Source organism: Gobio gobio (assembly GCF_949357685.1).
Source record: "Gobio gobio genome assembly, chromosome: 1".
In the NCBI taxonomy this organism is placed as follows: Eukaryota; Metazoa; Chordata; class Actinopteri; order Cypriniformes; family Gobionidae; genus Gobio; species Gobio gobio.
In genome coordinates, this window is record NC_137097.1 from 37,382,805 (window position 1) to 37,408,923 (window position 26,119).

At 37.6% G+C, this 26,119-nt stretch overlaps 2 protein-coding genes across 2 annotated transcripts in view; both read right to left on the reverse strand.

Annotated features, from left to right (window-relative positions):
• The window catches only part of kcnt2b (potassium sodium-activated channel subfamily T member 2b), a gene marked incomplete at both ends in the record, with an annotated part of 163,983 nt that extends 155,647 nt beyond the window's left edge, over positions 1-8,336 (reverse strand). Inside the window, one exon of the mRNA XM_079828018.1 lies at positions 8,248-8,336. Within this exon, the coding sequence (XP_079684144.1) occupies positions 8,248-8,336 (89 nt within the window). The remainder of the gene's footprint in view (positions 1-8,247) is intronic.
• Positions 8,337-11,534: 3,198 nt separating this feature from the next.
• Positions 11,535-25,833, reverse strand: qtrt1 (queuine tRNA-ribosyltransferase 1). Its single transcript, XM_079828038.1, has 9 exons — positions 25,540-25,833; positions 25,385-25,453; positions 24,011-24,149; positions 23,373-23,567; positions 18,823-18,961; positions 17,135-17,210; positions 12,296-12,405; positions 12,029-12,113; positions 11,535-11,939 (listed from the first exon to the last, which is right to left on the reverse strand). Exons 1-9 carry the CDS (start codon positions 25,819-25,821, stop codon positions 11,787-11,789), a joined length of 1,248 nt encoding a protein of 415 aa, XP_079684164.1. The 5' UTR covers positions 25,822-25,833; the 3' UTR covers positions 11,535-11,786.
• Between the last annotated feature and the right edge of the window lie 286 nt (positions 25,834-26,119).

A 26,119-nucleotide genomic window follows, 5' to 3' on the forward strand; every position in this document is an offset into this window, starting at 1 on the left:
AGGAGACATAGGTGTGTTATCCAAGCATTAATGGCAAGGAAAGCCCCTTATACTTGGGAGAGGCCATGTATGAGGTGTGTGTGGGTGTTTCTTGATAAATTGTGGCATTTCTGTGTTGTTTAGAATCCAGTATTTCCATAATTATTTTGTAAAGAACTGTCTTGTCTTCTGTCCAACATACATACATACAATACATACTGTACATACAGCGTCATCTTTAAAGAATGACCAACTTTTAAATACGCAAGGTGACCTGTAAATCCATTGCAGTTTTGCGAAATATTCATTTTCCGAATTGTCTGAAAAACCACCTCATGTGAGTGTAAAAACTATGTTTTGCGATATATAGGAGTTTTTGCGGAATTTACGTGTTTCCATTGGGCGTATTTTCAGTTTGCAATTCTTTTAGATTTTTTGCGAATAATGATGTACATTTTGGTCTGTTTCTCACACAAAACTATAGTTTGGCTTCAGAAGACTTGAAATATAGTACATAAGTAATAATGACGACTCTTACGGTGATTTCTATAGGATCTTCATAGTTATACTGTTCTGCATTTTGTTTTAGTTTTTTTTGGTTCTATTACACTTAATGATGTAATTTTCCTGGTTTAATAAACATTACATTGAAAAACGAGAAACCAAATACAATTCTATTTTGTCTTTTTACATGAACTACGTAATTAAAGTTCTATTTATCAAAACCAAGTATAAATCTCATCAATATAGTTTTTAGTCCAAAATAATTACTAAATGCAGTACCAATTTAAACAATAGATTTGATTTTTGAACTGATATTCAGCTTTTCTTTGTAATAGTCATTAGTCAACTTATTTTCGGATTATCAGTCATCAAGCTCAGGAAACACTGATCACAGAAGAAGATGTATCTTTAATTTCACCAAGCTGATTAAAAAACCCCACATTCGTCATGTTTCCAGCCCATTTCAAGTTTGATTTTGACGTGACATAAAGCATTGATATCTAAGTGAGTTGTTTACTTACTTTATAATGTCTTCCCATCAACTCCAAAATGTTGTTCATTCAGACCAATTCGTGAACACGCACAAAAACAAGAGGCGGGATTTATCATACAAACCAATCATATACAATCATTACCAATCATATCCCTTCAATCAAAGCGCGATGGAGGCATTTCCTCCTCTCACGTGACTTTAACCCATTCATTCTCAATTACTCTCCATCATGTATTAGGGGATCTGTTAAAAGCATAGACTGTAAAAAAATATGGACGTAGTGTTTCTGAAGAGCAGTTTAGAAGTGTAAAGTCGGCCGTTTCCATCTTGGCAGCTCGTCACCACACGTCACTCCCGGAAAACTGAAAATGGGCAAAGAGGCGGGACGTGGCTGGAGCTGAGGTGCCTTGATGGCTAACAGTTCTAACTGTCACTCAAAGTGCCCACTCCCTAATTATGCAGAACTTTAAGGCTTTAATTAATGTAAACAAATGAGTTATAAAAAAAAATTCACCCCCCTCACAGTTGTCCAGTGTTAATTTTGACAGCATATTTTGATTTAGTTTTAGTCATAGTCTTTTGACTAAAATGCCATTTAGTTTTAGTCATATTTTAGTCACCTGAATTGTTTTTAGTTTTAGTCTAGCTTTAGTCATATCACAGTAGATTTAGTCTCCTAAAATCTAATGAGTTTAGTTAAATTGTAATACATTAAGCATTTAAGTATTACATAACCGACTGTCACATCATTTTGTTTTTGACATTAAAAATACACAAAAGAGCTCAATTCACTTTTTTGTTTGTTTTTAAAAAAATCTATATAGTTTTTATAACTTTGTATTTCTGTTTTAGTTAGTATATCATGTTAAGCTAAAGCTTCAAATAAGTTTGTTTATTTATTTTTTTAATTTCAGTTAACATTTAATTAATTTCAAGTAACAAAGATTTTTTTTAATGGTTTTAGTTAACTATTATAACCCTGATACTTTATTTAATATGTGTCAAATACTGGGCCCGTATTCATAAATATTCTAAGAGTCCTCTCAGAAAACTCCTAATTTAGCTTAAAAACTTTTACGTAGGAGTCTTAGCTTAAGAGCTATTCGGGACCGATCTGAGAGCAACTCTGAGCAAGGAAAATACAAAAACTTTTATCTTAGTGAAGAGGCGGGGCTGACCCCGTTGCTACGTATGACACAGTCTTTTGAAGACTGTGATTGGTTGGTTGTCCAAAAAGGAGAAAAAAGGAGCGCTTTTAAGTATAGGGTCTATTCTAAGCCTTCACTTTGAAATTACAAGCGCAAATTGTCCTATTTTACCGTTCTCTCTCACTCACACACACACGTTATATATATGTACACTGAAAAATTAAATTAAGCATAATTAATTTGTGCTCGTTTAAATAATTTAAATGTAGTTTTTTTATTTTAATTTTAAAAAATGAATTGGTTTTATGGGAATTGCGTGTGTTTTTGTTTAAATTGAGATCAAATAAATTGATTGCGACCACTTACGATAAAATTTTTTAGTAAATTCAACAAATAATTTTTTTCAGTGTATATAAATCCTTTTATTATTTACCATGCTGTTAATTTCCTATAAGGTATTTGATTGGCTTAGAATTATAAACATTGTTCCACTCTTTCCAATTACACTGATTGCTGGCATGTCTATTTAATTGGAGGTTTGAAAGTTGGGTTTAATGCAACAGACATGATCCCTGCATGATCTAATCTATAGCGTCTTAAGTCACTGTCCTCTATTGTCTGCAACACATTTCTTCTCCCTCTTCGTCTTTCTGCCATTTTCTCCACTGCTAAAGAAACTCTTAAGCCTCTTAAAAGTCCTCGTCCATGCTCCTAACAAATTTGACCTTAAGACCTCTTTTAAGGGTTAAGATGCGTTCTGAATTACTTTTTTCTTTACTAGGATTTTTTAGTTAATTTTAAGGGTAAACGCCCACATTTCTAAGAATTTTCTTAGAATTTTGTCACTAGGAGCTACTCTTTGCATTAAGATTCTTTATGAATACGGGCCCTGGTCTTTCCTCCTGACTATAAATTAAATGGGAATGAAATTAAATACAGTTTATTGTGTAAGCAAAAACGAATATATAATGTGTGACTTTTAATTATAAACGAGCTGGAAATACACCGGGACTCTTATTTTGAAATCTCGCCTGGAAAATCTGGCAGGAGCTCATTCAAGTTCAGATGAGGAGATAAAATATGCATTGTTACAACCGTCTAAAACATATTACTATATAAACATCGTAAAGTAAACATTGTCATTATGCATCAGCATTAGTTCATAAACAATTGCCTGGCATACATGTGTGCTATTCATTGATTGTGAGCCGCTCTGGAGCGCTGGATTGGGGATGCGTGAGTGAGCCTGTAGAAGCGCAACAGCGCCGTGTTTTCCAGCGGTTAGATCAGTTCAGATCAAATGTGCGCATCTGTTACACAGGATATCAGTTCTGACTGGATCTCTTCCCTAATCGTCCCTTCCTAACATTTTCGTCTCGTTTTTATTTGTTGACGAAAATGACAGTTGATTTTCGTTATAGTTTTTGTCATCCAACACATGTTTTTATTTAGTTATCGTCTCGTTTTCATCAGTGAAAAAAGGTCGTTGACGAAAATTATGACGAAAATTATTCGTCAACGAAATTAACACTGCAGTTGTCATGAAAGGCAAAATTAGCCGTATAGACCAAAACCACAATTTGTACCAGGTTGTCACTAGCGGCCAGTCGATGAATTGCAGTTTGAGCCACTTCCGTATTGGCTTCAAGAGAAACTGATGGAGGTTGCCGCTTGGTTAAAAGTCAATGGGCTCAGGGGAGGCAAGATAGATGCTGGACAGTGTCACTTTAGAAAAACAAGTGATTTAGACACGTTGATGTCACATTTTGTGAAATTTGAATTGTTTAATGTTTGTAATATTAATTATTTTCTCATCCAATTCTTTGAGGAGGCACTGCCTCCCTTGCCTCCTCAGAGGAAGCACCCCTGAAACATATGGATGGAAAAGAGCAGATGATGGTTCTTCAGATTCTTTCATGCTGCTATAATAATGACGAAAGAAAACAAGGAATCAGAGGAAAAAAGAATTTTGTTTCTAGCCCTTATGGTTAAAAAGTTATTAGCATAAACATGAGTCAAATTTTGGACTGATGGTGGCGCTAGAGGGATTGAGTTAGAGACTCCAAATTTGCTATGGTGACTTGTCAGACTGTCCTCTATGAGTGTGCCAAATTTCACAACTTTTTACCATACGGTTCTATGGGCTGCCATAGACTTTGTGGCGGAAGAAGAAGAAGAAGAAGAAGATGAATAATAATAATAAGAACGGGAACGGTTTCAATAGGTGCCTTCGCACCTTCGGTGCTTGGCCCCTAATAATGTTAGAATGTGGATTCCTTTAATGCCCACATTCTGTTTACATTGGCATAAAGAGATTTGCCTACTTGGACTTTGCCTTTTGTCTTTACGAGGTCTTTAATTCAGAGCCAAAGGAGCCAGACATCCTTATTTGAGTCCTCAGGGAGCCAGGTTGAGCAGGTCAATGTTACACACACACGCACGCACACACACAGAAGTGGATTGTAAGCTTTATCCAGTGAAAGTGTTCAGTGGGTTGTCTGTACAGGAAACAAGCTTCTCTATCTTTATCAGCTGTACTACAAAACGCATCCACAGGGAGAGCGACAGACCACGGCGTTTGCCACCCCCGCAAGCTCGCTGATAGGCAAATAACATAATCAATCCCCAGTAGGTGAGAGTGATTAGATATGATTTCAGTAATGAGATCCCTTTGAAACTGTCAAATGGAGGCTGTTTCATTTGTGGAATTATCACCTGAAGTAGTTGCTCCATTTACGAAGACATGTCCCCTACTTTTAACCCCCTTACGAATGAGCGCTCGCCAATTAGTGCATTTTAAACACCCACTCAGGAAGACCAGAAGCGAGGGAGAAAACTCATTCTTATCTTTTTAAAGGACTAAAGTGTTTTGGTCCTCAGTCCTCACCTAGCAACGGAGTATCAAGCATAAAATGCTGATTTTTATGTTCCACCATCTGGCTAAATGGCATATTTAGCTCATGTGTACGTTTAGGTGCTGCGGCTCTCACAATACACCACGGTATCACAGGATAATTGACATCATTAAAGAAAGTGTTAGATTTGCAACAGTTGGCAAATTATAAATGAGAACTGATATAGGTCAATATATCAGGGCTGTCAAAAATAACATGTTAATTTCTGTGATTAATATTAGTTTAACAATAATATATAACCTTTTCCCAACCTGTGTTTTTTTGATCATTTTCAAAAAAAAAATGTATGGCCCCCAGAATATTTTGTTGTAACATGCAATATATCAAAAGAAACAACAGAGTCTCTGCTTGTTTTATTCTAGCTTCATGCATTCTTTTTTTTATAATATGGGTCAGTTTCATAAAAAAAAGAAAAACATTTTGAGCAAAAAGCTGAGAAAATCGTGTTTTTGTCAAAGACTACATCAGGATCAAATTCAGAGCGATGATCAAACACAGATGGAGTAGATCGAGTCCACCCCCAAATCTTCACAGTCCTGGGTCGACATTTCATTCAGTAACATTAGGCAGTTTTGATTTATATGATGTTTAAAGTTGATAACCGCGTCAGATCCGCATCATGTGCGTGGGGTCTTAAAGTGACAGCAGCCTAATAAACCTTCTGCAGTCTGTTGATCAAAGAACAAAAGAAAAGAGAAAATGCTTGACTGAATAACTTTTGTAGTTTTAAAAAGGATAAATCTATATTTCATTTATACAGTGAAGACCATACAGTGTTACTTTACATTTTAATACTTGATTACATTGCTATACTATTTAGGGATGTGACGGTGAGGAAATTTTCCCACCGGTTAATTGATGTGTGACAACACCGGTAATACCGGTATCACCGGCGGAGGCTTTTAAATCACTAATTCTATCTAACCGAAAGTAACATGCACACGACCGCTCTGAACTGAAAACGCGCCAGTGCGCACACACCGTGACTGACCGCTCGTCTGTAAATGCGCGCTCTGTGAGGCCATGAGTGCGTCTCAATCAGTTCCCTAGTTCAGTAGTCAGGGCACTGATCAAGCATTGATCAGTCTATGATTGAGATGCACGCCATGAATGCACACTGTTAGTTCGTCCGTAAAGCCTCGTTTATACTCGACGCGCCCGCACGAGCGCGAGGGTGCGCGCGGCAAAAATAAATCCACGCAGCAGCGTAGCGCGGAGGCTCGCACTGCGGAGCCAGGCGAAAGTAAACAATGCGCGCTCTGTGCGGCCGTGCACATTTTACTTTCGGTTTTTAATCAGCGCCAATTCGGCTGCGGGTTGCTTGAATTGTGGGTTCATTAGCCTATTATTTTTAACGAAAAACACAACAACAAAACAAATGACAAACTCCCTTAAAAATAGGCGCTTTTACGTTTCGCTTTGAAACCAAATCTTCCGCGATCATCTCAGTCAGCTCCTCACTCTTAAATCTGATGAATGACTCCTGCCGCTGCCGAGACTCACGGTCGGATCCTGCTTTATTAAGCAGACACGTTCAGTTTTTATTTGTATTGTCTGTTCTCTAACTGAACTAAATTATTTTATTACTATTAAAAAAAAATCAAAAAGACGGTGGGTGGTGCCACGGTGGGCAAGTGATGTAACCGGTGTGGAGTCTGGACACCGGTAACACCGGCAACACCGACTATCGTAGCAAGCCTAATACTATTTCATACCTGTATATTACTGTTAGACCTATCTGAAAAACTTAAAGCACTGTTTGTTCCATTGCTATAGCTTGTAATTTGTTTATTTGTTCCTGTCTTTAAAAATGTTTGAACTTAATATTAGTTAGGCTAGTAGTTTTTGTCATGCGATAAAAAGTGGAATTGGGAATTGTGAAATTTACTAGTATGTAAAATGTTGGTGTTGAATTTGGGTTGGTTCACCCAAAAATTTTAATTCTGTCATTAATGACTCACCCTCATGTCATTCCAAGACCGTAAGACCTTCGTTCATCTTCAGAACACAAATTAAGATATTTTTGATGAAATCCATGAGCTCTCTGACCCCTCTAGACAGCAATTTAATGAACACTTTCAAGGCCCAGAAAGGTAGTAAAGACATCGTTAAAATAGTCCATGTGACTCCAGTGATTCAACCTTAATGTTATGAAACGACGAGAATACTTTTTGTGCGCAAAAACAAACAAAAATAATGACTTTATTCAACAATTTCTTCTTGTCTGTGCTGGTCTCCTATGCTGTTTGCATTGTAAATACAGTGCTTTTGCTAGAACGGCCATTGGCTAGCTTCTGCGTCAGCATCACACGCATGCGTCGTGATGCTCACGTGAACAGCATCAGCCAATAGTGAGCCACCATATTTACACTGTATTTCCAACGTAAACAGCGTAGGACACTGGCACAGGACTGACAGGAAAACAAATCTATTTAATGGAGACATCCGTGGAAGTGTTGGTATTGGTGATACTGGCCTTCTTTTATAGTAGGCTATACTACATGCATTTTAAATATACCATCTTCATGTTCAATTTGGAGACTCGATGATGCATGGCACTTACTCAGTGCCGTAAACTGCTAGATTGAATTGAATAAACAGGCAGTATCTGAACAAGTGTGCAAAACATCATCACATTAGATATTAGATGTGACACAAGCAAGGACAAACACAAATATTTGTCAGTTCTTCGTATTTTTCCGCTTTTGCTGTCTGTAAAATGGCTGTTGAAGTCAAAGAGATCAAAATGTAACCAGGCTGCATAAAACAACTACGCATGATAGGATAAACACACGGACTGCCAAGCTAGACATGCTTAATAAGTTTTAAGACACAGCCAGAATGTATATACTCACACTGAGAGTAGGCCAACAGTCTAATAGCTTAATTATAATAGATAATACTCATTTTAATACTAATACTAGTGCATTTCAGTGACCCTAATAAAATACCAATAGCTATTATTGAAAACCAAATACTAGGTACTGTACTACTCTAATGCCAATTGGAATTTTTACTGTATGACCATACTACTGAATGTAATACTAACACTATGGCTTATTAATACTCATACTAGGCTACAATGCATATTAATAATAATAGAGTAATTTCCCGTGCAAGTGCTCATATGCAGTTATTTCAACTGGAAGCATGTGTCATTGGTAAAGCACGTATGTAAACATAAGCTGAGGAGTTGAAGTTGCTCTACCTGTCGTCCGTCTGCCAGTCCCCGAGCAACAGGTCTCGGAACCGGTACCGCGGCGGCAGCGGCAGAACCTCCTTCTCCAGCTCCACCATAGTCGGCACGAATCAACGCGGGGTGGAAATTAAAACGCCTTCGCCCTCGTTTATCCCTCCGCAGTGACTGTTTCAGGTCTCTCACATATAAAAAGTGTCGTCATCACTCTCAGTAACGGAGACACGGATCCTCAGCAGCGACTGAGCAACTGGTGCCTCCCCGAGCTCATCAAAACACTGACAGTCACAAGCGCTTGCCTGGACATCCTGCTCCACTGCTGACACAAGCTGTTTCACGTCGTCTGTAACAGTTGCTAGTTATTGCTGCAGTGCATTATTTCACCATTGTCCAGTATTGATTGCTATTTTAGGGGTGGGGAAGTTCATTTATAATTCATCTACTTGCGCAAGGCGTCTGAAGTAGCCTATTCGTTTGCTGCGGTAAAATGCATGATATAGCCTAACTCTGATATGTCAATCAAAGCTCACTGTCAATCAGAAAGCAGTAATGTATGTAAATGAAAACCCCATCTAACCCTGCCATATAATTGATTAATTTCACATCAGCTTTACCAAAAATAATGCCTGCTCGAATTTAGCCACTCAATAAACAAGCGTGCACAAAGTGGAGGGGGAACACCTGTTGCAGTGTTCGACATGCTTTATCCGCATGCATATGCAGTTAGCATAATAATGTAATCAAAATCAAAGAAGTCAGATTTCCACGCTGGAGTCAAATTAATTGCGTTGTCACATTTGATTTCTCCACTGGAAGAGAATCGAGCTCAGATGATGCCGTCAATAATCCACAGTGAGATCTTGAGTGCTCTGCCCCTTAGTGGCTGTCAGTGGGAGAAGCCCAATGAATCTCCCCTGCTTAGCGACTGAAATGATTCATACACAGCATAACCTCAAGGTTTAAAGGTTTTCATGCTCTTTTCACAGACACAATCTGTTCAGTTGATGCGGCCATTCTCATCATGCCACTAAAACACAATAAAGAGCATTCATGTAAAGGCTAAGGTGATGTTATTAAATAATACCATATGGCATATATGCACAATAATGTTAAAATTTTTGGGGTCTGTAATTTTTTTTTTTTAAAGGTCCCATGGCATGAAATTTTCATTTTATGAGGTATTTCAACATTAATATGAGTTCCCCTAGCCTGAATATTGTCCCCAAGTGGATAGAAATGTTGATCGGTGTAAACCCCAGTTCTGGCTGTCTTTCTCTGCCTTTGAGAAAATGACAGGCCAGATGAGCCAATCCTGAAGTCTCCTGGTTTGACGTCCAAGCAGGAACGGTTTCCTCCCTTTCCTCCGCCCAGAGAATCTGGCACGCCCATGCAAACGCTGGAGAGATCATGGGTTGTGAACGAGTGAACGCTGGCAGTTTCTCAGTGTTTGGATGTACAAATGAAAACAGAAGTCTTTTTTCAGTTCCTTCTGATCTGTGATCAGTGATTTCTTATGTGTAGCTAATTATTTATTCTTCGTGCACACGCTGTGGCTTCTCTCTCTCCCGACAGAGCGGTGTTTTCGTGTTTTCTATCTTGTGAGTCAGTGTTTTTGTACGTCCTCGTCGCGTCTATCTGTTCTTAAATGTGCATACAGTCGGGAGTTTCTGCTTAACATCGGCAGAGCCACATCTTTAGAGATAAACCTCACGCACGCCGAAGCTCGGCCTTCAACATCCCCGACCCCCAGTACTGCATCTGGCCCACAGCGGAGGCACCAAACGCGGCGTGAGATTAAGCAGAAGGGGGGTAAGCGTGAGCATATCCGGCTAGGCTAGCCAGCTAACCCCACAATAAACTGGATTACATTCGATTACTGCTGTTGTGTCTTTGTTTGCGCTGTGTAAGTTACTCAATGCGTGTCACTGACGCTTTTCATATGATTGGAACATATCTAGAAATAATGCTTTAATCAAACTTACTAACTCGTTCATCTCGCTGTAATGGTAGGCTACATTGCATGTGATACAAAGTTGGTAGAATAATGATGAAGACGGACTCGGTGTGACTGGGACTCATGTTTATTCAGAACTCTCAGATACAAACACAATAAACTCGCGATGACAGACAGCGCTCTCACAACTCAGTAGTTACTATAAATAACTTTGTTAGCAATCGCTCCGTCTCCGTGATGTCCGGTTCGCCAACGAATCATTCTTTTGAATCGGTTCTTTTTAGTGAACAGAACCAGTTCACCAAATCGGACTGAATCGTTCTAAACGGTTCGCGTCTTGAGTCAGCGCTGATCCATAATTTACTAAAGTTACTAACTTTCTGACATGAGTGACAGCCCCTCCGACTAAAAAATAAACTAATAACCTGAAGTATATTCTAGTAACTACAACAGTTCACCCTGAACTGAGACATGCTGAGAGAACTGATGAGAAGTGAACTCAGGTCCATCCGTCTCTCTGGCAGTGGCAGCAGCTCGTGCGTCGTAGACCTCGTTAAACCACGCCCCCTCCGCTCATTTCAAATGCAAAGATGTCAGCCAATCACAACAGTGGACGTTTTTTACTGAAGTCTCACAGCAGACAAGCCTCTTGAAACAGGACAGTCAGCCACAGGGCAAACAGCAGTATAGACAAAATGCCTTTTATTTCTAAATTATGACATTTTATGATGTAAAAATCATACTAACAATATAAGTACACCTCAGGAAACACTATAAAATAATAGAAAAATGCCATGCCATGGGACCTTTAAGAAATATTTTTATGTAGCAAGAATGCACTCTCATAATGTTACAAAAGGTTTCTATTTCTAATAAATGCTGTTCTTTGGAACTTTCTATTAATTGCCAAAATCCGTAAAAGAAAACGTATATAAGCAGAACAGCTGTTTAAAACATTGACATTAATAATAAATGTTTCTTGAGTATCAAATCAGCATATTAGAAAGATTTCTGAAGGATCGTGTGACACTGAATATACACAGAATAAATTATATTTTAAAATATATTCAAATAGAAAAGTTATTTTTAATTGTAATATTTCACAATATTACTGTTTTTACTGAGTTTGGATAATAAAAACGGTAAATAATACATACACGTGTGTGTGTCTATATATGTATATATATATATATATATATATATATATATATGTATATATGTATATGTGTATATGTGTATATGTATGTGTATATGTATATATATATATGTTGTTATATTAAAAGATAAAAAGGTACAATAAAAAATTATAAAGTCCCCCAAAAAAATAATAATAATCACAAGATATGCTGTTCAAAATTAATGAAAATATATATTTTTTTTAACTATAAAAAACCCTAACCATTCCATAAAAAAAAACATTTCCATATCACATGATCATTTTGGTGAAAATAGTGTAGATGGAATAAAAAAAATAAATAAAAAATACAGGCTTTTATTTACAAAAACAGGGATATTTCCATTAAAAATCCATTAAAAAACAGCAAGTCTTTTTCTTCTCTTAAAACGCAGCCCTCTTCATGTCCCTGATGTGAGCGTCTCAGTTGAGGGTGATGTTGACTGACTGCAGTGCCTCTACAGCCCAGCTGGGGTACTGCTCACTGGATGGGAACATCCTCTTCATGAATGCCTTCACAAACTCAGGAAACCTCTGATCTATGATGCTCTGACGCACTGAACGCATGAGCGTGAGCTAATGTGGACAGGAGGAAATTAAGCCACAGCAATAATAACAGATACTGTATTTAAACACCCCGTATTGTCACCCTGGTAGATAATTACCTGGTAAGAGATGTTATGGATGGTGATGTGATGCATGGCTGCAGTGTCGCTCTTGAACAGGGCGTGAAGGTAAGCCCGACTGTGTCTGTCAGTGTGGAGACAAAGAAAAAAAGGATTCACAATCATCTTTAGGTTTTGAAGAGAGATTTTGTATGGGATAAGTACATTTCTGGATCAAAACATTTTCCTCTAAGCACAGCAGACAGCTGAACATCAGCATATTAAACCAACGATTTAGCCAGTTAAATTCCAGACAGGTGTCCGTACCTCTTGCATGTGGGACACTGGCAGTCAGGATCAATTGGCTGAAAGTCTTTAGCATATTGCTTCTGTTTGAGCTGCAGAGATCCCCAGGGAACTAAAGCAGATCCAAATCGCTGAAACAACCAGACATTGCCTCATTAAAATCAGAGAAATACTGACAAGATTATAGTACACATTTATCCAAGTATTTCTACACAGTTCTAAAGCCTTAACACATATTATGCCCTTGATTTTGAGCCGTGATTTTGTTTTTGGGCTCTACTAGAATATTTTTTTCATGCTTGAATGTTCAAAAAACACATTTTTCACATATTCAACATTGTTGCAGCTCCTATCTTCCCTGTCTAACGAGGAATTTCACAGAATTGGTCATATTTTTGATGAGACCAAAGCTCTGTTGTGCAGCACTTTGTTTGACAAAACAGTTTGTTTCATTTCGTATGATTAAAATATACATTTGATTAATGTTTTATGCCTTGATTTGATTGCCAGAAAATTAAAATACACAACACAGAATTTCATAGAAATTAAATAAAAAATGAATAATTGTTTTTAAGAATTCAATTAATTAGACATTTTTTTTAGCCTGACAAGCCAGACCCACATCAAGATGTTGGGTCTGGAAACTCACCATTGGCAGGGCTCAATCCGAGGGGCGGGATAAACGGTTGTCTTTCAAATTCCCTCTGCACGCAATTGGATAGCGCCATGAGCGCCCCAACCAACCAAAGCAAAGAAGAAGGTGAAGCCGAGCTAACGTTAGTTGATAAGACTTTCGCCGTATCCGGTCGGCAAAACTTCGAACATATCTTCTTTTCTTAAGAATGACTTCAGTGCCGTTCTTTGTTCTTTCCTCAAAGAAAAGCTTAACTCCACGTCTTCCAGAGAAGCGAGGCCAAAGCCGTTTCAAAAGACCGCTGTTCGTCAGCTTCTTTATTTACGAGTAGCACGCGTTAGCACGCAGAACCTCCGCAACTCTGGCGTGACATGCCGTCATTATGTTAAGCCCGCCCACCGACTCTACACACGCTGTGATTGGCCTGACCAGAGTTTGGTTTTTCCAGCTCTCAGGTCTACCGAGAGTTGCTAGACTACACTCGCGGCAAAATACATTTTCTGCCGCTAGGGTGCGTCTAGATTTCTAGGCTACATTTTTTTGGCTATTCAAATCAAATTAAACCATTGAAATAGAATGAAAAAAAACAGGAAAAGAATTTGGTAAAATAAATAAATAAAATGGAATATAAGATTTCAGCCCTAAATATGTTTCATGATTTCAATTAATCAGACATGCTTTTTGATTACAGCATTTTTATTTAACCATTAAAATGGAGTCCAAAAATTTTTTTACGGAGAAAGAAATAGAATTTGGGAAAAAATGTAACAGATTTCATAGGACCCCTTTAACTCTTTCCCCGCCATTGACAGAATTTTCCGGCTTTCCGTTTTTTCACTTATACGATATTATGCATCTTCTGAAACAGTACAAACTAGGGATGCTCATATTGACCGTTTAACCGTTAACCGATAGTAAGAATTTTGACCGATTAATACTATCAGTTAAACGGTTTAAAAGTTTTTTTTTTTTCTGCATGGTCACCACATTTTTATAAGAAACAATATCGAGTCTATTAAACGCGAACAAACAAAAAATATATCGGTGAGAACTCTCGTTTAAACAGCCTACACACCGGGACTGCATTTGACTGCATATCACATGTTTCACAATGTTGATTCTTCTTGCAATCGTAATGCAATGGACTGTGGCCTACATTAAACCTTTACATAAAAGGTTTACACAGTCATATACAATAAACGAGCTTGCACAGCGACAGGAAATAAAAATTAACGCAAAAAACCTGCCTACCTTACCAGAGCATATCAGCAAAGCAAAGCAGAGCTTCACTCATAAACCGCTCACAGGTAAAATGACGTGCGCTCAAATCCCGCTCCGACATGACATTTCTTCTACTGCCTCATCGACACGGCATCTCAATAAACCCGTCTCCGGCGTGTTGACTCAGAATGTTCGAATATTACAATTAAATAATACTTAAATCGATATGTCATCCTCAATAAACCCGTCTCCAGCGTGTTGCCTCCGATCATTCGAATATTGCACTTTAATAATTATTTAATCAACATCATCCTCAATAAACCCGTCTCCAGCATGTTGCCCCCGGTCCCTCGAATATTCCGATCTATTATGACCTCCGAGCTGTAAAACTGCCAGAATAATAATAATACGCTGTTTGTTAATTGGCCAGAGGAGAACTGGCACCCTGACTGAGCCTGGTTTCTCCCAAGGTTTATTTTTCTCCATTAGGTCACCTAATGGGGTTTTGGTTTCCTTGCCACTGTTGCCTCTGGCTTGGCGTGCTCAGTTGGGGACACTAAAATTTTTCAACTAAACATCGAAATACATCTAAATAATAAACTAAATTAACCATTTAAACTAAATTACTGATCAAATTATTGATCTAAAGCCCACACTGTCACTGTATGATACTTGAAATGTATTCCCCCCAAAAATAAAACAAGGATTTGCAAGTAGTAACTTTAGTGGTAAAAATGTCAAAGAGGAATGGAGAAGGTGACGAACCTAAACAGGCACAAAAAAAAAAAAAAATTCTTAAAAGCAACAAAATCCGGAGAAACAACTTAAGCAAAGCCAACATCTTTTGTGTTGTAAATAGTTATGTGATGTATAAATAAATGTTGTTTATATTTATTTACCAAATTAATTAATTTATTGTCTATGGCAACACCACGTATCCGTAACACTCCAGCTCCTCGCGGTAGGCACTAGTAGTTTCGGGATTTTTCGGGAAAAAGCTGTAAACCTAGGGGAAACACTGGAATGAGCTTCAGAAATGAACGGAATCTCCATAAAGGCGCTCTCCACTGGAGGAAATATTACCGCTCTTTCAACGCACACACCGCAACAGCCACAATATGACCTCATGTATGTTTTAAAAACATAATTCAACAAATAAATAATACTTTTTAATGGGCCACTTAAAATGTTTATTACAAATAAATTACTACATTTTAAAAATGAATAAAATGAACAAAAATTTGCATTGCATTTGCAATCCTTTGAAATCCTTTGCAGCACCCCCAGCATACCCACTTCCCGCGCCCCTGCACCACTTAGACATGCTACTTTAAAAAAATTTTTTTTTTTAAACCAGTCAAGGTGTGGATTGAGGTAGGCCTGCTATTTTTATATGATGAAAAAAAACTTAGTTTGATGGGAAAAAAACTATTCTGGTTCTTCAAAGCTTCAAACAGATTCAGTGTTTTCGTTTTGTCATCTTAATTTGTTAATTATTTAAGTGAAAAATATTTAGTGTAGACCTATTTATTTTATGCTTTTTATTTATATTTTATTCCGTTTTTCTCTGTTGTCAGAAACGCTGCAGGTGCGTGAACATTTGATAATGTGAATCCAGGTTCTGATGTTGTTGTTGATCTGTTCTGTATGCTGCGGTTTGCACAGTAAAATAAACCAGTGGAAAAAAGTGTCTTTTTAACGGGTCACAGACACTCTTCAATTGTATATTTATTTAATGCCAATTCAATATTATAATCTGATCAGTTAACGGTTAATGATCAGATAATGAGCGGCGGTTGTCGGTCGGGAAAATGTACCGTTTTGAGCATCCCTAGTACAAACTACTGATCAAAACACATGCGAAGAAGAAGCAGAAACAAGCGATATCAAATGTAATCATATGCATATATAAACAACGCGATCATCAACATTAAACATTATATAAATCAAAACTGACTAATGTTACTGAATGAAATGTCGACCCAGGACGAGCTCTAGGACCATGCAAGCATTGGGGGTGTTGATGGACTCGATCTACTCCATCTGTGGTTGATCATCATTCTGAATCTGATCTGAATGCAGTCTTTGACAAAACCGTGATTTTTCTCAGCTTTTTGCTCAAAATGTTGCTTTTTTTTATGAAACTTACCTACATTCAAGTGTTGATGTGTGTGTGTGTGTGTGTGTGTGTGTGTGTGTGTGTGTGTGTGTGTGTGTGTGTGTGTGTGTGTGTGTGTGTGTGTGTGTGTGTGTGTGTGTGTGTGTGTGTGTGTGTGTGTGTGTGTGTGTGTGTGTGTGTGTGTGTGTGTGTGTGTGTTTTAAAGCAGAGGCTTTCTTTTGATATATTGCATGTTCAGATATTAATTCAACAAAATATAATGGGGGCCATGAACATTTTGTGAAAATGGTCAAAAATACAGGCAGTGGGTGGCAACTTTTTTCAAAAACGCTGGCGGGGAAAGAGTTAAAACTGTTCATGAGGACTGCATTTTGATAAACTGTAGAATATGAACGTCATATAATGAAAGTAGGGCTAGATGATGCAGCTAAAAAAAATCGTATCTGGATATAGTATCTCAATATTTATATATGAGAGAGAGTTTGGGGTCAGTAATATAAATTTTTAAGAATTGACTACTTTAAATTGATCAAAAGTGACAGCAAAGATATTTACATAATTTCAAAATATTTCTATTTCAAATGAATGCTGCTCTTTTGAACATATGAGAATGATTTCTGAAGGATCATGTGACACTGAAGACTGGAGTAATGATGCTGAAAATACAGTTTTGATCACAGGAATAAATTGCATTTTAAAATATATTCAAATAGAAAACTTATATTAAAAATGTTATTAAGATTTCACAATATTACTGTTTTTACTGTATTTTTGATCAAATAAATACAGCCTTGGTGAGACTTATTTCAAAGACATTAAAAAACTCTTACTGACCCCAAACTTTAGCCCTAACAGAAAGGGAAGTCAACAGAAATCCACCACTTACTGCTGTTCGGGTTGGGAAAACACAGTCAAACATATCACAGCCCAAGGCAACACAGACCACCAGGTCTAGCGCATAGCTAAAACACACAGCAAAGAGACAATTAACAACTAATACTCTCAATCAGGGCTTGACATTAAGCTTTTTGCTCACCAGCCACTGTGGCTAGTTGTTTTCTAAAGTTACTAGCCACTGAGCATTTTCACATCGATACCATGGGGAAAAACTGCCACATATATATTTGGCAGCAGGTATATTAGGCTACTGTCACTTTAAGACCTGATGCACGGATCCATTATACTGTTACACATGCGTTTACTGTATCTCAACTGTTTATGGTCACTTAAAACTAGGGCTGTCGATTTAACCCTTTAATTCGATTATTCATTAGTTATGGTAAAAAAACAACAAGTTAAAATTATTAAGTCATTTAACACACTTGCTCTGCCCCAGACCTACATAGGTCATCTTACATTTTATACAGTTGATTGATGACAGATATCATGCAGGGCAACAACTCACGTGAGGGAGCCTATAGAATGCATTTAGAATGTCCCTAAATTTCAAGAGTTTTCATCTCATATTTACATCATGATAAGTAATGAGTGCAATATCACACTAGTGCTGTTAGTGTGTCTAGAATAGCATGAGGGCAAAAGCGATATTGATTTTAGACAGCAGTTCAATAAATAAGAAGTTAATATTGTGTTGTTTTAGACACAATATTGCCCGTTTTGCTTAGTTTTGCCATGAAAATAAAAAAACAAAGCAGAACCGTTTGTCTCCGAGCAACAGCTGTGTTTAATTTCTCAATAAGCATTTTGAACAAATCTGGTGAATCAATGATTCAATGGACCATTCATAAAGAGAGCCATTTACTTCACTCCTGAATGAATCAGCCATTCGAACGAATCAAATAAATGACACAATAATGATTTTAAATGATCTTTTGGGGGTAATTTCTCCAAATTTGATGTGCGATTAACATCTCAAGTTCTTCGTATTCTTTTGTTTTCTGCCTGTGGTAACTATGAGTGAAACGTCACTTCATCATTGTGTATCAGACATAGCCACCTTGAGGAATAAAGGTGAGTCGCACTTATTCAGTCATCAAAGATTCAGTTATTGCTGTGCAGAAAAAATATACTTACACTGTTACAAACCTCGGGTCGTTAGCGACCCTATACAATTTTGACAAAAAAAAAAATATGGAAAAAAGATATCCCACAATCCTGTGCTTTCCAAAATTACTTTTATAATTGTATTATGTTTTTCTTGTTATATTGTTTATAATGAATTGATTGAGGAATAGAATGTTGTTGTCTAACTTTTAAAAAATTAATGAGGAGAAGGGTAGTGAATGACGTCCCAGGTCGCTAAAGACCCGAGGTATGCGTGTAAGGGTTAATTTGCAATTACTTAAATTAATTAATCACGACATCATGTGAAAAATTTAATCGCTTGACAGCCCTACTTAAAACATAACTGATTGTGTTTATGTGAATACCAAGACCAGCATTTTGACATTATTTTGTGTGTATTTGACTGTTTAAGAGCAATGCACTTTGGGTCTGAGCACAAATTGTGTGGGTTGGCGGGAGTTAATGTCAAGCCCCGCTCACAAATAATGAAAAGTGTATAACAATAGCAAACGAAAGCACAAGCACAATTTCAAAGGAAGTGTGTCTTACCCGACTCCCATGAGATAGCGGGGCTTTTCTCTGGGGAGGTGGTCTGTGCTGAGAGTCACCATCTTCCAGAAGTCGTCCTTTTCCTCTCCCCCACTCAACCCACCAATGGCGAAACCCGGCACATCACGCTTTGTCATTTCTGAGCGAAGAAACCAAAAGGGAAAATTCTAGCAAGGTGGAGCATAGATATGTTTAATGCTTCAGGTTTGTGTTTGTCAAATGTTAGTGAATCATATTCATTGTGTGATGAACTGTGGTGACACCTGTGTGATCTTGAAGAGAAGCGACTCTGAAACCAGCTGGTAAAAAGTCATTAAAAATGGTTCAGAAAATTAAAGTTCATTCTGAGAAACATTTTTTTTTCTGTTACAGAAGCCACTTGATTTGATATTTTGTCTTATGTAATGCCATTCGGATATTTCAGGGTAGGTAAGATTTTATATGTTTTTCAAAGAAGTCTCTTAAGCTCACCAAGGCTGCATTTATTTGATCAAAAATACAGTCAAACAGTAATATTGTGAAATAAAATTACAATTTAAAATAACAGTTTTCTATTGTAATATATTGTAAAACGTGATTTATTCTTGTGATGGCAAAGCTGAATTTTCAGCATCATTACTCCAGTCTTCAGTGTCACATGGTCCTTCAGAAATCATTATAATATGCTGATTTGCTGCCCAAGAAACATTTCTTTTTATTATTGATAGCGGTTTCCATCCACCTATTTTTATGCAAATTTTGGGATATTGCAACAAAAAACATTGGCTGGAAATGGCAAGATAAAAAAACGCATGCGCTCAACTGATACAGATAATTTTATTCTGTATTAGAAGACATGCGCATACATTGGCGTAGGAACCGGGGGGGGGGACGGGGGGGACGTGTCCCCCTCAATATTTGAAAATGCTGCACGTGTCCCACCCAAAAACGCAGGCACAAAGAATGTACATTTGGAACTTTTATTTTGAAAGCACGAGTGCGACAAAGATGATATTCGGTTTTGCCAGCAAGTCAAAGCCAGAGTGGTATGTCCCATTTCATGCAGTCCATTCAGTATTTGAATAATCACCATTCGCCCACCAGCTTCATATTCTTCACTTTTCACCTATAGTCGGACTCAGAGCATCTGATTGGCAGAGAGAAGTTAACATTACACTAGGAACCAGAGGGCGGGGCTGAGCGGGACTGTGTACTAACTTTACTAAAACCAAGGCTTTGCAATTGCATAAATTATTATTAAAGTTTCAAAGAATAAATCAATTACAAATTATGCCAATATTTATTTAGCACATTGCAACAATGCACAGTATAAAATAAAATTCAGACTAAAAAGTTTAACTTGACCCCACTCATTTGTACATTAAATAATAATGTACATGCCTACAGAAAGGTTTTAAAATTAAATGTTCTTTCATAAAAACAAAATGCATTTAGGTCTAGTGCATTTAAAATTTTTCTCTGTAGGACTACTACAAGAAAGTGCATTCAGAACAAGTGCAACTGCTAAAAGATACAACTATTTTCTCTGTAGGCCTTCAACATAATAGTGTATCAAAGGAAAGACTGCCATAGCCCATATGTTAACTGTAGAATGGGGTGTAGCGGTACACACAACTGACGGTTCGGTACGGGTTCGGTACAGCAGTTTTACAAAATGGCTTTTTATTTATTTTTATTGGTTTACTGAAAAAAAAGTATCTGTCCTTAAATGAATTAAATTATAACTAAAAGTTTATTGAAGATATTGCTGTAAACTATATAGGGAGCCCTTACTTGCAAATTAATATTAAAGGTTAACAACAGAGCCCAAACTATTAGCCCAAATTCTGCTGCTATTTATTTTTAGGTCTAATAATCAACACTCAAATAACATAGTACGCAAACATGTAAACTTCACATGAGGCGGTTTTTGCAATAACTTATAAATCTAATTATAAAATAGTTTTTTATCCAATTCGTTGTTGAAATATAATCATTTATACAAAGTGTCTGTCATTTTCATGACAGGTTTATTTAAACATACATGAAATAATCAAGACATCATTAACAGGTTAAGTAGAATATAATGAATATAACGGCTAATATAGGTCATATATTTAGTGAAAGAGTTGATTTACTCTAGTGAATAAAATTCTGTGGACACTGAATGACTGCCTGAGGTAAATGTGATGCTAAAGTTACATGACATTGTTTAGTTTACAGCAGTTATATTGACGTATTTTCGCCGTTGAAACACTTATTTAGCGATTACACCACATATGATACGTGACAGTAAGTTGTAATGTATCCTCAACACACCTCAGATGTTCATTCATGTTTATTCTTAAGGAAGAGATGATCGATCGCGCTCACAGATGATCGCGTTCGTGAGCCGCCGCTTGAACTGTGATGTGATAAGTGATGCCACATTAAAGAGCGTCAAAACGGCATTTATCGTTTGAATTTCGTGATACGTGTTGATCGATGTTGGTGTGCGAACTCGGATTGAAGTGTGTTCCGCGCTTAAAACAAGCCCACTGTTAAAGATTGCATTCGGAAACTGTTCGGTTTCACAGTGAAGTCTGGTCCTCTTCTCATCGAGAACATGAGCTCTCGCTGTCAGTGCTTGTGCATGGAGCAGACGTGGGTGTTTCTCAGATATACTGAAATACGTCCACACCGCAGACATGTTGCTTCAGACAAGCACGTGCAGGTCGCGGTTTCTGTTTGCGTCATCACAACATTTCGGCCGTGTTGATTCGGTGATAAAAGTCTTTCGGCCGAAAACCTAAAATGCACTTTTGGGCCATTTTCGGCCAAAACTTTTCGGTGGCCGAATATTCGGTGCATCCCTATTTTTATTCCATTTCTATTTTGCACCAGTTTCCCAGGAAGTGATGATTTTGTTTTCTTGTGCACAATGGATGGAAACAGTGCTTTATTCGCAAACATTTAATGCCATATTCCAATTTAGTAAATTAGTTCAAGTGCCCCAATTATGCTATTTTAAAGTTTTGATTTGGAGGTCTAGAAACAACAGGTTTACATGCATCAATTTTATTTTTTTCTCATAATATACATTGCACATCACCACAATGTTCAATGATTCTCAAACGACTCAATAGATGAATCAGTCTCTCTAAATCCCTCCTTTCCACGAGCCTACTCTGCTCTGATTGGTCAGATGGCCCAGTCTGTTGTTATTGGTCTACTGCGTATAGCACGTATTTCAGAAACAAACGGCCATTACCATAACTGAACTTCAGCTCCATCCGGAGGCTTCCTAAAGCTCAGTAAAGACAGTAATGATGACGTCAATTTTACACCAATCCCAGCACGAGTCTGAATCGAAATGTTGTTTGAAATATAAATATTTTGTAATATTATAAACGTCTTTACTGTCACTTTTGATCAAATTAACCTGTCCTTGCAGAATGACTTCAAAACAATTCTTACCGACCCCAAACATTTGTAAGTTAAAGCAGCACTAGGTAGTTTTTGCTCTCGGCGTCCCCCTACAGTTGGGAAACAGTATTGTCCTCTACTACTGTCGTTAACTGTCATTCTACATCAGGGGAGGCATCGCACGTGCATTTATTGACATGACAACCATGATAGCCCTGACACTGCAGGAGTTCACATGCAGGTGTTCTGCTTGCGTCGCGTGTGAAATCTTCATCCCAGGTACAGTGGCATATGTTTCAGCATGTCATATGAATATAATTTCATGGGTTTTATTTTTTTCAAACGCCAAATGATCGCGATGCTCACGTTTACAAGCCAGCGTCATTATAGTAGCCTAGTCTATTGGTTCCCGTTTTACAGAATCGATATGATACTTCAATTCAATGTTTGAGTGGTAGGTAATAACCATATATCGTCCATATTATAATATCAAGCTACCCTAGATGAATCTGCAAATTTGAAAAATCGATTTGCATTATAGCTTGAGGCAAGACAAATAAACCAATATCACAGACATGTTAGGTATCCTAAAATATGATTTTGGACGTCTTATCATATGTATTTACTTGCAAGAATGTAGCCCCTCCTCCTTCAGCTCACGCCAACGAGCGAACGCTGGCCCAATGTTGATCCTCGTCCTGCCTTTAATCCGATCACTTTCTCGTTTCCTCTTTTTGCTGTCCTCCGACAAAACCTTTGCTTTCTTATTTTTCTGTGCTGCTTCGGCCATGACTATAACATTCGGCAAACAAATGATAGTTGGGCTCGCACGTCCGAATTTAAGGAAGTGGGGGTGGTGGTGGAAGTGACGTATATGCCGTAAAGCAGTCGAATTTTGTAGTTCTTTTTTTTCTCGGGTTACTACCCGAAACCCGAAGTTTAAAAGTACGATTAAAAACGATACAGACCCCGTCAGGCTATGGCAGACGTGTCATTCAACCTATTGTAAGTCGATGTATCATCACAAGAGGTTTGAAAATATATTATAAAGGTTGAAAAGTTACCTAGTGCTGCTTTAATGTAATTTTAATGGTTTTAACGATGTGCTGTCGCATTAACACCACTCAATCGTAACAGGCAGACTTTTGCGGTCCTGTAGCGCTCACCGTTTAAACAGGCCTTGCGCAGTTTGGCATCTAGCCCCCCTTGAATAATGGCGAACAGGTTCTGTCGATCTGGGTTCTTATTGGCCGTGATGCAGCGGTCCAGCCAGCGCACGGAGCGGTGCATGGCCTCCTCCACCCGCGGGCCTCTCACCGTACTGCTGACCACGTCATCCAACTGCATCATGATGTCAGAACCTGCACACACAGATTTCAACAAGCATTTGAGTGGAGAAACATGATCTGCAACACAATATTCTTTTACTTTTAAAGTTTTATACAGCATTTTTTTCCAAATGTTTATCTTTTTTTATAAAAAATCTATTTTAAATCATTTTAGTACATTAAGTTATATTAATTAAAAAGTTGACTTTTTTGCATTTTATTTTACAATGAAAATTCTGTGATCATTTACTCATGTGGTTCATATTTGGAACACAGAATAAAATATTAATGTTTCATTAATAAACATATAATGTTTCAATATTGAAGTTCAGCCATAACGAAATTAGGGTCAGTAAATGACAGAATTTAAATGTTTGGGTGAACTAATCCTATAATGTTAACTTCATTATTATATGAGTAATACATTTTTTTATGGTTTTAGTTTTAGATAAATATAATAACCGTGTGACTCGCACCGAGGCTGTTCTGTATGGCGATGGATTGCTCAGGGGTGAGCAGGATTTCCTTTCCGTCGTAAGGGGAACGGAACGTGACGCCCTCCTCCGTCACCTCAGACAGCTCCACTAGAGACACCATCTGGAACCCGCCACTGTCCTATTTGAAGAAATTTGGGGGTGAAATACAGAATTCCGGTTTTCTCCTACAACAGGTTAACATGCATCCAAGGTAAAAAAAAAACAAAACAAAAAAAAACACTTAAAACACGTGCACATCACCTCATTTCTCAAAGAGTCTGAAAACGGTCTGTTCAAAGACTCAGTCTCTCGGCCTCTGTTGTGATTTGTTTACTCTGCTCTGATTGGTCAGATGACCCAGTCTGTTATGAATGGTCTACTCTGGGGGGTATTCCAGAAAGCAAGGTTAACTTACCGTAACATATACCTTGAACTCTCGGTTGATTAACCCAAACCTTGCATACTCGAGGTATGCTGGTTCCAAAACGTGTCAAGGAGTAAGTTCAGACAACTCAGAGTATGTTAACCGTGAACAGACAAGACATTCTCAACAGAGAAATGAATCGATGATTCACCATGGAAACAGACGCTAAGAAAAAGCGTTCCGTTCTACTTCCTCTTCTTCTTTTGATGAATGCCGATTTACATAACCTACTTAGTACACATTGCCACCTATCTGGTGGTTATGCAATCATCTTTTCGTTTAATAAGTCATCTTTAAAAGATGATATTGTTTGTTTGATGCTAATGAATTGAATGCAGATCCATGTGCAATAAATAAATAATAAATATATTTTAATTGAATTAACATTTAAACTTATTTTTTATTCTAATTCTTTGGAATTAATATATAATATTGTATATTATATAACTGAAACAAATGTGGTTATATTAATAACTATATTAATTATATAAAACACATCTGAATACCTCTTAAGCAAACTAACCCTGGAACATAACCTGGTCATGAAAGTTACCTCCGTTTTTGGAACCGAAAGTTGAGGTTATCCGCTAACTTACTCTTAAACATACCCAGGTATTTCACATAACCTGCTTTCTGGAATACCCCCCTGCTCTGATTGGTCAGATGACCCAGTCTGTTGTGATTGGTGTCGCTCTCTGACAAATTGTTTTTGTTCCTTTTTTGTGAGTTGCTTTGGATAAAAGCATCTGCTAAACACATAAATGTAGATGTGAAAACTGACAAGACTTTTTTTTTAATCTTTACTATTTCTATGACATTGCAGCCTTCTGTTTCCTTCGAATAGACACTTTGCAAAATCTGCATTAGAAAGAGAATAACACAAACCGTACTTCCCACGTTTTACTCTTACTAGTTATTTTGGTGTTTGGGAATAAAGTAATAATTATTACCGTTAAGAGATTTCTATTCCACTTCATAAATCCGTGCAATCCATTGGCTTTCTCTATTAACTCAGGACCCTGTTAGGACAAAACAGTTAAGTAAGTTTTAAACATAGTGCTTTTGTTTGGTTTGAAAACAATTTGAAGTATTTCCTCTCACATACCGGTCTCATGCCCAGATGATATGTGTTCCCCAGGCATATCTGACAGTCCAGATCCTCCAGCTGGTCTACAGTAATACCTTTCAGGGTACCCTGGGTCCCCACGGGCATGAACACCGGGGTATTTACAGCGCAGTGGGGGAGAGTAAGCGTACAGGCTCTCGCCTTGCTCACGGGACACTCCGCCACGATACGAAGAGCGAGAGGAGCAGCAGAGGATACAGCCTTTACTGATGCCATACTGTCTTTACACTCATGTGTGCTGTTGTGTATGGGCGCAGCCATTTTGAATAGCGATTCATCAAAAGATCCGATTCAAAACAATAGCGATTCATCAAGAAGAGCCTACTCGAATGAATGATTCGCACACGAATCAGCAAGCCGTCTTTTCCCATCTGATACATTCAAATGATAGATTTTAAATTATTAGTTTGTTTCGTGAGCTGAATCGTGCCAGCAATAAACAATAAATCACATAAACACACCCTTACGAAAATTAACCATGTTTTTTACTAAATTTTACTAATCATGGTTATTGTAACCAGCAAATTAACCATGTTTTCGCTACATGGCCCAGTTTTTA